A 13649-nucleotide genomic window follows, 5' to 3' on the forward strand; every position below is an offset into this window, starting at 1 on the left:
TGTTTCCTTTTTTGCATGTGAAAAAGGTGATACCTGGAGTTTTCCATCAACTTAGTCATGTAACAGCAACCTTAGACATTGGTGGTCAGGCAGAAACAAGGCCACAGGCGAAATCAGGAAGAAACAGCTGTTTATTTAATGTGTACACGGACCCCAGATCAGACTCATGTCTAAACGAATCTGGGAGCCCTGATTTCAGTAAGGTCTACAGTTTTATAGTCACAGACAATCATTTACAGTAAACAATCGCACAAGTACAGGAAAGGACCACCCCCATATCCCATACATCATTACAAGCATCATATTACTAAAGGAACAAGGAGGAGACAGGGAGGGTCTTTCCATACATGGCATTGATGTTGCTAACACTCTTGCAGCAATATCCTTCATCAAAAACACATTTGCACCTTTGACTTGCTCCCGAGACATTTTCCAACGTACATTTGCTCAATGCTTATTTTAGTGCTTATTCCAGCAAGTTTTTAGTTCCTCTTTTAGGCAGCTGCGGCAGAGCCCAGTGGGTGAAGGATTAACTTCCTCTTTTGCTGCCCTACAAACTGGACACACTGCTAACTTCCCTTTCCTTACTTTCGCAATCTAGAAGGATTATTTCACAGAGGCATCTAGCAAGCACTTTTAAAATCTCTTTGTTTGACCTTTTGTTTTCTTGCCCTTGTGCCTAATTGTTGGCTTTCAATTTACCTTATTTAATATCTTTGTATTTCAGCCCTGCTTCAGTCACATAGTTAAAATTTTCAAATGACCCAATTTCTTCTTCCCTGGCTAATTATGGATCTGATTTATAAAAGAAGATGGGTCTCTTTCTCTAAAGACACCTGGTCACTTGTGCTTTAAGAGCAGAGATTTGAGGTGAAAATTTTCTTTTCTTCTTAATGTCTCAGGGCACTGCATTCGCAAAAAAAATTTATTATTCCTTTTGCCCTTTTCTGGTTCTGTTAAAGATTTCAGATTGAGTAAGGAGGAGAAAATTAGCATTCCTTCCATAATGGGGGAAAGGCAGGAAGACTGCAAATTTGCAATCTTTAACTTCTCTAGGCCAGGCTCCAATTTGGGCTGATCTTAGGCACTCACTGTACATGCTCAGAGGTGTTTCCTTGAGCCTGAAATTTATAGAAGCAGTAAATATTTAACAAAACTAGTTTAATCTCTCTTTCTCGGAGGTATTTGGTTCTGGCATTTTAAAAGTGAAAATAAAGGTACAACTCTCTGAATCTCTCTCTCAATCATGGCAATAATTGTATTTGTTTAGTTTGCATCCTGGCTGCATTTTAAAAGGGCTGAACCTAAGTTCTTTTGGGCTAACTGTAATACAGTAGCCATGCACCAACTGAATTTTAGTGCTGAGTTGAATAGCCTTAATTGGCTACACCATGAGGGTCTGGGAGACATAAAAATAACATCATGAATGCATTTCTTTGCCTAGCCTAACCGAGACTAGAGCCCATTATGCTGAACAGCCTCCTGACGTGATTCAATTTGGGGAAACCCTTGGGTTTCATCTGGATATTTGGACTCTGTATGATAATATCTAGCTCTCTGAATTTATACCCAGTTAGTTGTATTGAACAACGTTGTTATTTTGTATGGCTCACTAAAACCAATGCTTTCATGCTTATTTTGTAAAATAAACTTTATTTGAGTTTATTTGTGTGGTTATTTGCTTTCAGGGCCACCACAATCTGACATTCTAACTCAGGTTAGAAAAAATATAGCTATATGCTGAGTTGTCTAGGAGGATCACACATATACTTGGGTTATGGCAAGAATCAGTTTGTATGTTTGTGTACAGGTATTAATCTGCTGTTCTATGCACAAGTGGGATGTACAGTGGTTTGCAATTGGTTTTGCACCCCAGATGACTTCCCCCAGATGATGATTATTTGTTAGGGCTCTGGATAGGATTGCCAGGCCTCTGGTAGGAGGGCTGTGGGGTACAAACATAGAGGTGAGACACCAGTAATGTCTTTGGCCTACAGAACTATCTAACTTAAAAGCTCCAGTTTTGGACTTCTGGAATGCTAAGCATTCCTTTCCTTACAAATTTTGTGTCATTAATTATTTATTATTTCATTGTGTCACTTTGTGCTACCTTTTGTTTAATAGTTGGGCATTTGTTTCTACGTTATTAAAATCACAAGATGTTACTGGCATGCAACAATCAAATACTATTTCCTTATGCCATTCAGCTATTTAGTAACCCCATTGCGTAGTTCTGACTTTTCACTTATTTTGAACTAGAAAGTTTTTAGATTCATGGGACAGGGTCCAGTGCAATATTTTTCTTGTGTCAGAGCTCTTGCACAAGCAGAAATTCAAGGAGAAATTCATAGTACACACTTGCAGACAGGAACTAATTCAAAGTTATTGTTTCCTCACTTGCACAAAACCCTGTATTTTAGAACTTTTGACTTTTTAAGTACAGGGTCCTAAACTGGGACAAGTATCCTGCAAGGAAGCACAATTGTGTCCTTGTTACTGACACAACCAGGCCAATGGTCCCTGTTCTGCTGCAGTGTCCTGTGGCCATGAACAATTGGGCCAAAACAGTGAGTGCTGATCCAATTGTCTCAGCAGCTAAGATAATATTCCCTAATTATAAATTCGGAATAAGATCAATAATTACCTACATTTGTTTACAGTAACGTCATCACATAACCTGCATGGTGGCATGACATCATCATTCTGACTAGGTAATTCCCACTGACCTTGGTAATCTAATAAGATTTTTTTGTTCTGGTAGTTCAAACACAGCTATGATGAAGGACAGTAAACAAAAGCAAAAACGAGTGGCAGGGATTACACTCCTTCACACATTCGAAAGCCTAAAAACAGTCATTATTTGTCAAATGAAATTTTTGTTGTCATTTGCACAGCGCTGGACCTAGACTGTTTGGCACCATAGACAAGGCTAACTACTTGCCCTCCCCTGCACAATGTTCACCTTCCTTTTCTTTCTTTCTTTCTTTCTTTCTTTCTTTCTTTCTTTCTTTCTTTCTTTCTTTCTTTCTTTCTTTCTTTCTTTCTTTCTTTCTTTCTTTCTTTCTTTCTTTCTTTCTTTCTTTCTTTCCCCTCCCCTCCCCTTCACCCTCCACCTCATTCATACATGCTCCACCCTGCCTCCTCCTGACAGTCCTGGCCTTTGCAGCCCCCTGAAGGGCACTGGGGCTGCACTGCTGAGGAGAGACAGGCACCTGTAGCGGCCTTCCCTCCACAAGAGCAGCCCTGCCTTGTAGCATCCTGGCACTTTGGAGGACCTGCGGGTGAAGCGACACTTTCACCCTGCAGGGCCAACTTTGTCAAAGTTTCCCTTCCTCTGTCCTGGGATCTCAAGGCTGGGAAGTGCTGCAAGCTAGAGCCCAGAAGTAAGACCACCATTTCCAGTCTCAGCATCCTAATGGGAAGGAATCCTCCTCCAATACCAGGTGCATGCACGTATAACAAAAGACACATGAAGGAAAGGGGTTCTAGAAAGCAGGGAAATGCATTGAGGTGCTGACTGGATCAACCTTTGGATCCTCACATTAGTGATAAAAGGCCTTATAAATTATTCCTAAATCAGCTTTTTCTAAAGTCATAGTAAGCATATAAATCTGTATTTTCATTACAGCCCCACAGACAGTTCCCCATTCCCAACAGAGTTGTCCCTATCCCAGAAGTGAATCAGGAATCCCTTGCTTACTAGGAAACTCAGTGTTTCATTGGAATTTTAATATCAGAAAGGAGATGATTTTGCATTTCTCTGAAGTGGCTAATGTGCCAAATATTAACCTCAGATGCTTTTGTGCTAGTAATCTCAAAACCTATCTACATGATTGAAGAGAAAAAATCACCACATACTTTTAAATATTTCTAAAGAGCTGAAAGAGAAACTAGGTTTATTTTTTCATCTTATACCATAGGGAAAAGGTGGGTGATATTACCTTGCTTAATTTGTTTACATCTCGCTTTGCCCCCCCAAAACTGTGAACAGTGAACTACCAAGTATAGCAAGGACATTATTGCAAAGATTGAGTATTACAGCTAGGGATCATTACAGAAATACTTGTAATGTTATTAAAAGTTAATCATTTATTCATTACACAGCCACAGATATATGTTATAACTTATTTTACCTACATAGGGATTCACATAGCAAATTGGCCCCAAATAACTGGGAGACAATATACTAGTATATCTACTTTTTTTTTTTTACTACCTTAAACTTATACTATCCTTTCCTGGAGTGTCACATTCTAGATCAGATAGTACAGAAACCTGCTTTTCACTTTCTTCATATATCCTTATTCAGGATTAGAATTGCTATCCTTACTAATATTTTTACTTTGTGTGGGAAAGGTTCAGAGTTAACAAGTGTAACATGTATAACTGAAACGGCAGTAAGGTTAACTGCATAGTGGCCTATGTTAATAATGATGGAAGAACTGTGGTGCGGGATTTCTGATATATTATCCTGTCCTTAGGTACTATTAAGCACTCTTCCCCCCCACCCCCATGTGGCCTACATTCACATGATTTGCAGCCTCAACCATCTGACAAGAGATAAATCAAATATGTTTTGTCTACAAATATAAAAACAAAACAAAAATTTAATCCCCAATATATTTTTTTCTGAAGTGAAGTTTATGCCAAGCTATGTCTACTCATTTGAGCAAAAGTACTGTGCTCATGATTTTTTACGAATATGGAAATTCACAGCATAAACTATTTGATTCAATTCCAGATAAGCACTTCATAACATTGTTTCAGTAATGCATTTGCATCTTCTGGGATGAATGCTAATGCTCGATGATAGTAGCATCAGAGATGGTTAAGCAACTGTGGACTGGTGACATATGGAAGTAGCAAAATGGAAGTAGTAGTTTAGAAAGATGCACTTTACCTGTGTAGCCCAACGAATTGTCCTCATTTTCAGAGGTGGGAAGTGGTGTTCCACTGTCATTCCCCTTCTCCAGATCATCAGAGTCTGTCGGAAATAACATCAGAGCTGCTGATGTGGTCATAGTAGTAACAGTAGTTTCCATTTTAATCAAATATTGCCCATACACAAATAAATCCACATGTGACAGAAAAACAAACAGTGACAGCACACAGCATACTCCATTCTTCCACATCATTGGCTGCATTAACTTTAGTAATAGTTCCAGCAACATTCCTTTGAACTTTTAAATTCCCTTTCTGTTTAACTAGTTTTATTCTTCTGTTGCACCTTCACTCTCACTTCATAGCAGAAAGTGCTCTGTCTATATTGCAAAGCAGTCAGCACATGCTGTGGTGGACATATGGGGATGAGGAGGCAGGGTGGCTGAATGCTAGCATTGCTAATTTTCTACCTTATTGTTAATCAAAGCTATTGACTGTGATCACTCCCCATCATTGCTTCATCTCCTGGCAATTACTGACTCAGGGGACTTTACCTCTTTGTGGAAAGGGGGAAAGCACTGTCTTTTTCAAATAAGGAGGAGGGCTTGTATAAGTGCTGTACCTTCTCTGGAGGAGGAGCAAAGAGAAGGGGAATGATCACATTGGAAAAGGCAACAGCTTATAATCATGAAAAAGGGACACGTTTCCCTGGGCTGGAGACAAATAAGGAAATAATTTCAGTCATATGTAAAAACAAGAAAATGAAAGGAATCACGTTTCTGTACAAGAAAACAGTAAACAACATATTCTAAGGCTAATTGGAATAAAGCACAATGTGGATGCATTTAAAAATGGGAAATGAAACAAATGCAAAGAAATCTATCAGATGTTACATTAACATGTGACTTCTGTTACAGTTTATGTTACGGTTTATTTTAATACCATTTAATTTTACTGAATGAAAATTCAGCTAAAAATACTGACTTGGAAAAATAGTGGTGACAAGAAGCTTATTGGATACTCAAAAATAAACTGCAGGAATAAGTTAGCTTTTTAGAAAAACCAGATTTCTTTCTTTCTTTCTTTTGTGCAAAAGGCATTCTAACCTGCAAACAACGCAGATGTCTAATTAGTGTTCTCTTGTGTTATTCTTAAATCTACATATCAAAGCAAAAATAAGTTTACTTTAGAATAACAATACCTGGTGATATTTGCAGAATGAGAAAACCTATAACTGTGGAGTAGGATAAAGTTTCTCAATTGTTAAAAATGCTTTATTTCTTGTATATTTGAAAAAATAGTTCCTATGACTATATTCCAAAAAAGACATTGCTTGACTAGGCAATGATCTGTAGAAGAGCACAGTCCCTTATGAGGGCAGGGGAGGAAGGAAATTCAGGCTGTACAACTGGAAATCTTTCCTTTAGACAAAAAAACTTTAAAAAAAAACTTAGTATGCTTTTCTATTATGGAGATCTATTATTATAATGCTTTTGTTAATAAAGACAGAGAAGAGATGTGAAAGTCTTCATTTTTTTATCCACTTACATTTGTTGCCTCAGTAATAGGCAATCTCATTGTCATCCTTGAGAACTGCTTTGAAAGAGGCTGCATATGAAGTGAATAAAAATTCTCTTCCAAGAGACCATTCTCTTATTTGCCTGCATGGAGTTGTTGGGCCAGTAGTAAATTATACCAGTCAAGGGCAGCAGGACAGGCCTTCCAATAAATTAAGTAGCAGAGATACTATGTGTTCTATTTTGTGTTCTGAAGTTAAAAAGCAAAGATGAAATGATGAACAGTTTATTGATATGCCATTACTGGTTTTACAGGTGGCACACCTAAGATTTTAATGAAATATTTTAGTGAAAGTGCTGGTGGAAGGAAATGCGGATCATTGTATATAGTTTGCAAAGATGTTTTATAAACCTTCCCAGGCTATGTGTTTTCATTTAGATGAACTGAAGCTGGTGTCAAACAACAATTTAACAGAATTTAATAATTTGCATTCATACAGTGGGATTTCTTTTTCACACCTTAGTTTCTTTTAACAGCCCTTCCTGCTATCAGATTAAAATGTGTTTATGAAACTCTACCATGGGCCACAGGAGACGGCTGTTTAGAAACTGAAGCTAAACTATTCTTGAATGAAGAGGAACTAGTTACGGGACTGTTTGGCTCCTGTCCAGAATCTTTTGAGAAGGTAAATGGTAAAGTTCTTGTTCAGAGTTTAAGATAAGAAATGAGAAATGTTCTGTTAACTTAAGTGTATATTGTCATGGATCTTTGGGTCAGTTCCCAAAGCTTAAACAGCTACAATAAGGAGATTGGTATTGAAAATATGAAAATGTTAAATTCTGCTTCACTACGAATATATGCTAAGGAATTCATGCAACCATAAATGTTGAAAGTGCAGATTTTTTTTATTGGTTTCAGTAGAAATTCAGTGTTGCATAAATAAAAAGTTCTGCTACTGTATTAATTCCATTTGTATTGTTACATGCTTGTCTTCACCAGTCTCTTCGTTATCTGGTATGCATGATCAATCTTTATAGATATTGAAAATTTAAAACTGTCACAGAATAAAACATCCCACAATTCATCAGCAGAAGGCGATGATGACCACCCTCCTTAGGCTTTCCCCTCTGCCAAGCAGCCCTTTCTCATCCTGGGAAAGTTTATTACTGGGCTTGCAAGACCCATATGGAGTAATTACTCCCTTCTTCCTGTTCCTCTTATATCAATGGGACTCTTCCATGAATACAGTGATTTTGCAGAAGGGAGTAATTTTGTTCACTTTCTGCTTTGGTGAAGAGAGCCAGTTTGGTGTAGAGAGCCCGTTTGATGTAGTGGTTAAGTGTGTGGACTCTTATCTTGGAGAACCAAGTTTGATTCCCCACTCCTCCACTTGCACCTGCTGGAATGGCCTTGGGTTAGCCATAGCTCTGGCAGAGGTTGTCCTTGAAAGGGCAGCTGCTGTGAGAGCCCTCTCAGCCCCACCCACCTCACAGGGTGTCTGTTGTGGAGGGAGAAGACATGGGAGATTGTAAACTGCTCTGAGTCTCTGATTCAGAGAGAAAGGTGGGGTATAAATCTGCAATTCTTTTCTTCTTAAATCCCAGATGTCCAGACCTGCATGGCTGTTCCTGCATACCATGGTCATGGAAATAACCTTTCCTCAGATCACAAAGGGCTTAGCACAGAAGGCAATAGCCAACAATACTTTCGCTGTCCTTGCACCAGGTCCAACCCTTTGCCATTGCTCAAAATAACAATTCAGGGATAACAATAACTTCCAAATATCATGCTAATTTAAACCAATTTCATTTTTTTAAAAAAAACTAATACTGAAATTCAAATGTGTAAGTATTTGGAACTTTTAGTAAACTGCTTTTAGTACACATTGGATGTACTGTGATTTCTATTTTCATATCCTGTCCATACCTGATTGGCAACACCACGGGTTTTTTTGAGCAGGAATGCAGTTCTGGCAGGCTTTGTGTCAGGGGGTGTGGCCTAATAGGCAAATGAGTTCTGAAATTTTCTGCAAAAAAAAAAAAAGCCCTGGACAAAACAATCCTAAACAACATTGTGCTTTTATCAGTGTATTGAAAAGAGCTTAAATTATACTTATGTTTATGTTTGTAGTGGGGGAACGGTGGTTTATAATTTAAGTTTCATAATCTAATCCTATCCAGAGTTACTCTAATCCATCACATCAATTTACAGTAGCTGTATTTTGCTGGAAATGACTATTTCATTTAAAAAAAAACCTTCACAACTGGATAACTTTTGTATATTTGAAAATGTGTTACAAGTAATTGATCTATTTATGCTATGCCCCACCTCCACATTCCAGAATAATCAAAAGAGGCATTCTTGGTCGATAAACTGAAGATAGATTTGCTCCAGTCCCATTCAAATTAAAAAACGAGGCTGGATTGGCTGGGAAAGCAGGAAGCTAATCAGTGGGAAGACAGAGGACAGAATATATATATATATATCTTCTGGACTTTCCATGTGATGCAGATGTTGCCTTCAAGCTGCCTGCTCACCCACACTCCCTGGTATATCATGGGATGACCATTTGGGGCCAAACAGGATTTTTGGGGAGGATTCTTTCTGGATCGGCAGTGTGCAGAACCTTTTTTGCTTGCTTTGTGATGTTCAGACTGAGGGTGTTAGGTGTGGTCTTTAGACTGTTTAGGCCATAGACTGTTTATGGTCAGGGACCTGCCTATCTACGGGACCGCCTTTCCCCATATATCCCCCAGAGAGCACTGCGATCAGGGACAAAAAATCTGCTGTCTGCCCCTGGCCCAAAAGAAGCCAGGCTATCCGCAACAAGATCTAGGGCCTTCTCGGTGGCAGCACCAGAACTCTGGAACACCCTTCCAGAAGCTATAAGGGCCCTGCGGGATTTGTCGGCGTTCCGCAGGGCCTGTAAGACCGAACTGTTTAGGCAGGCTTTTCTGGTTGATTGAAAATGGGCTGCCACCGGACATCCTACAGAAGCTGGCGGTCATAGTCAGACCCCAATACCGCCAGACTAGACTGAGATAGCGTACTAGTTTTTAACTTGATAAATGTTTTATGATTTTATATGTTTTATGGAATTGACTGTTTTTATGATACTGTAAGCCGCCCTGAGTCCGCTTGCGGAGAGGGCGGGATATAAATGTAAAGTAATAAATAATAAATAAATAAATAATAACTGGTTTAGTAGGAATAGAGCAGGTTAGGGTTGCCAAGTCCCCCACAGCCTCTGGTGAGGGACTTTCTATGTGTGTGTGGCACAATGATGACACTTGTAAATTACATCATCACTTTGGTGATATCGTGTGTGCAGGCTGCTCTTGGAGCTTCTGGGAAAACTATGAAAGCCTTTGGTGCTGAGCAACATTTCATTGAACCTAGTAGTGGCTAGGTAAGAGGGAACAGGACTTGGTACCTCTCAATACAGTTTGTGCAGGCAATGACAAAAAAGGCCACTGGCAGCTTTTGTAGTCTTACTCAGTCATAACTACATCATTCTGCTACTATTCAGAAACTCTGAACATAGACAAGGAGAAGCAGAATTGGTAATCTTTGAAATTACTGCAATACACACATTATTTAATACAATGGAACAACAACATATTTAATTTCTATCCTGCTCCATATTCCACAAGCAGGACTCAGGGCAGTATACAACATATATATGCATCAATACATTAAAATAAGGTTTTGCTTTAGATGATCATCTGAAATTTTGCATATGCAGGATATTTTGTTTGTGATATTGTATCTAGCATTTATTTTTCCATATATCTTGAATTAAAATTAAACTCCTTTACAACTTTTTTTTAACAGTTGGATATCACACATATAGCCATTTACAAGGGTTTATTTTTTACAACTCTCATTAAATTGTGCAGCTATGCATTTCCCCTAAAAGAATGCTGTTTGCTTGCCATAGTATGAAACATTAGAATGCCATGACAATATATTTAATCAGTGCTGGCTAAAACGTATCCCCATGTTTAAAAAAATACTAATAATCCCCCAATGTTAAAAGATAAGAAACATATAATTTTTATTAATTTACCTTGTTTCATGTTCTAACATACTGTTGATGCAAGTGATAATACTAAATTGACATTTTGGGAAGACTATCTAATGATGATTGCAATTTTGAGAGAATGCTAAACAAATAATTAATTTGCTTACATTTTATCTTACTCTGTCTTTTGCTTCCTTTGAATCGCTATTCATTAGTAGATTTTTTTTTTAAAAAGTATTTATTATAGAATCTCTGGATAACAATATTAATTGACATTTTGAAGATCATTAATAAAAGATTAGGTAAAAGCAAATGAGTATAAACTACTATCAATATTAGAATGGTGTTCTGCAAATTGGATCAATTGACATTGATTTCTCTGACTAATCTAGAGTAATGTAGGAAGATGCATCTGAAAAAGAATGCTGAACACATTGAACCAAAATGTGAGAAATGATGTATCTTTAAGGATCACTTTGTAATGTTAAGATTATAGAAAGCACCACAGAAAGTCAATGTGTGTCTGAAACAAGCTCTTATTTTAGTTAGACCTATAATATCAATTAATCTAACAATACACATGCCATATATACTATACTTACCAAACACTGGTAAATACAACATAAACTACCTAAATATAAAACATTAATTATTTGGTGACTCAAAACTTCAACTTTTGACTATGAAATTCTGGCATCCACTCACCCCACTCCATGTGCCAGACTGGGACCTGTACAAAAATATTTGATTGCTCCACCAGTGATTTAACTTTGTTGTGTAGGTGGAATATAGACATGATGTATATAAATTAGAATGCAATTTATGGAATTTATAGAAACCATGATGTATAAATAGTACCCCACTAAGATTTAAATGGTGTAAAATATTGATTTAGAGAAGCAATTCAATGGCTTTCATCAACACAATTATAATTAAGCAGCAATAAAAGTAAATATTGTGTATCTTTTAAAGATTATATATTAAAACAGCAAGATATTTATTCTGAAACATTTCTCATTATCTAATGGGATTTTAGCAATCAGTTTCTGTTTGATTAAATATGTATCAAATGGATTCAAGACTTCTTCAAGTAACAATGAAAATAAAACTGATGCTGATGGAAACATTGCATCCACAATGTATTTTATAGGCTTGTAAAGGCCATTCATGTGTTATAGTTTAAACACATGCTTGTCAAAGATCTGATTGCACTTATTTGTTTTAAAAACATGCATAAATGTCAGAAAAGTCAAGATTGTTTTAAGTTTTTTAACATATCCAATACTAGTATTGGATCACATGGGCTGTCAGATGGTCAATTAAATAGTCAAGGAATAGTACTATATTGCTTTTATTCAGGAAACAATCAGTATTGCAACTCTGCTACATCATTAACCTACTTAACATTTATATGACACCTGCCATATACTAGCCTTTGTTTAGCCAGTCATGTTAGGTGTAATACACACGTTTCAAATGATTTAAAAAAAAAAAAAACTGTTCCAGTTAGCAAACCTTTTATAATTATATTCCAGTATACTTCCTTTTCAACAAGCAAGTGAAGCCTGAATCTTCATGCTTAGTTACAATCTGCTGTTCCACTCTAACCTTTGGGACTATGCAGAATATTTAATGTTTGTGTTTTAGTACATAATTATATATGTATATGGTATAAAGAACTGTAGATCTGAAACAAAAGCAGGATGGGAATCTACTGGACACCTACATCCTTAGTATCTGGCACACCAACATTCCTATTTTCAAATCATATATGTCATATTTTCATTTGTCCTGGTGCATTTCTACATCTCTTGTAGACTTTTGGGTGTGTGTATGTGATGAATATGTAGGTGGCAGGAAGGAAGGAAGATAGACAAACAGAATGAAAGAAAAAGAAAGACAGAGAAAGAATGAGAGAATGAATAGTGGGGGGAAAGATGGGAGGAAAGGAGTGCAAGAAATAAAAAATGAAAGGAAGGTAGACATACAGAATGAAATGAAAAGACAGAAAGACAGAGATACAAAGAAAGAATTAGAGAAATAACATAAGGGAGAGGTAAAAAAGAGAGGGAGAAAGAAGTGAGAAATAAAAATGAGAATGAAAGAAAAAGACAGAAAGACAAAGAAAGAATGAGAGGAAGGAGAAAGGAGTGAAAGAAAGGAAAAAGGAAGGAAGGAAGGAAGGAAGGAAGGAAGGAAGGAAGGAAGGAAGGAAGGAAGGAAGGAAGGAAGGAAGGGAGGGAGGGAGGGAGGGAGGGAGGGAGACAGACAGGCAGGCTGGAAGGTAGGCAGCAATTGAAAGCCATTGCAAGGGATTGGATAAACATATGGAGCAGAGGTCCATCAGTGGCTATTAGACTCAGTGCATTGTTGGAACTCTCTGTTCAAGGCAAGTGATGCTCTGAATTGGTGCTTGGGAGGGGCAACAGTGTGAGGACTTCTAGTGTCTTGGCCCCACTGATGGACCTCCTGATGGCACCTGGGTTTTTTGGCCAATGTGTGACACAGAGTGTTGGACTGGATGGGCCATTGGCCTGATCCAACTTGGCTTCTCTTATGTTCTTAGGCCTCCCTTTTACCCCTTCCTGCTTGCAGGTGGCAGGAATGTGAAAGGGAGTCCATTCCATCTCATAGGGTCATAGAACAGAGTGGACTTCAGTGTAGGCCCATAGGACAGAATGGACTCCATTTTATGCTATTAGTCCATAGGACAGAATGGACTGCATTGTATCCTATGAGTCCATAGAACAGAATGGAGTCAATTACAACTTTTGAGCCCATAGGATACAGTGGAGTCCATTCTGTCCAATGAGCTCATAGTATAGAATGGACTCCAATCTGTCAAATGGGTTGATAGGATACAATGCAGTCCATTCTGTCCTATGGACTAATAGCATAAAATGGAGTCCATTCTGTCCTATGAGCCCACAGTAGCCTAATTTGAATAGAAAGAGTGAAGAGTATTTGCAGGTAGAAAGGGGGTTTGATACATTATATAGTGTCAGTCTGTTTATCTGTTGCTGTTGAACTTGTCCCTCCATGCTGTGAATGAACATTCCTTGTGTCAGTTGAAGGTAAGTTTGAGCATTGGCCATTTCCATACAAGTTCAATGCTGTTGTGAAATGGGTTTTTCCCTTCTGCTTTCCCACTCCATTGTGTTGTATTTGTGCACCTCTCATGGTATTTCCCTAGCTTGCCTCTACTTTTTCTCAAACTTGTTTTTTA

At 37.8% G+C, this 13649-nt stretch overlaps 1 protein-coding gene across 1 annotated transcript in view; it reads right to left on the reverse strand.

Annotated features, from left to right (window-relative positions):
• The window catches only part of ROBO1 (roundabout guidance receptor 1), a 1194505-nt gene that overhangs the window by 674295 nt on the left and 506561 nt on the right, over positions 1 to 13649 (reverse strand). Inside the window, exon 3 of the mRNA XM_060234426.1 lies at positions 4901 to 4984. Within this exon, the coding sequence (XP_060090409.1) occupies positions 4901 to 4984 (84 nt within the window). The remainder of the gene's footprint in view (positions 1 to 4900; positions 4985 to 13649) is intronic.

Source organism: Heteronotia binoei, chromosome 3, assembly GCF_032191835.1.
Source record: "Heteronotia binoei isolate CCM8104 ecotype False Entrance Well chromosome 3, APGP_CSIRO_Hbin_v1, whole genome shotgun sequence".
Lineage (NCBI taxonomy): Eukaryota > Metazoa > Chordata > Lepidosauria > Squamata > Gekkonidae > Heteronotia > Heteronotia binoei.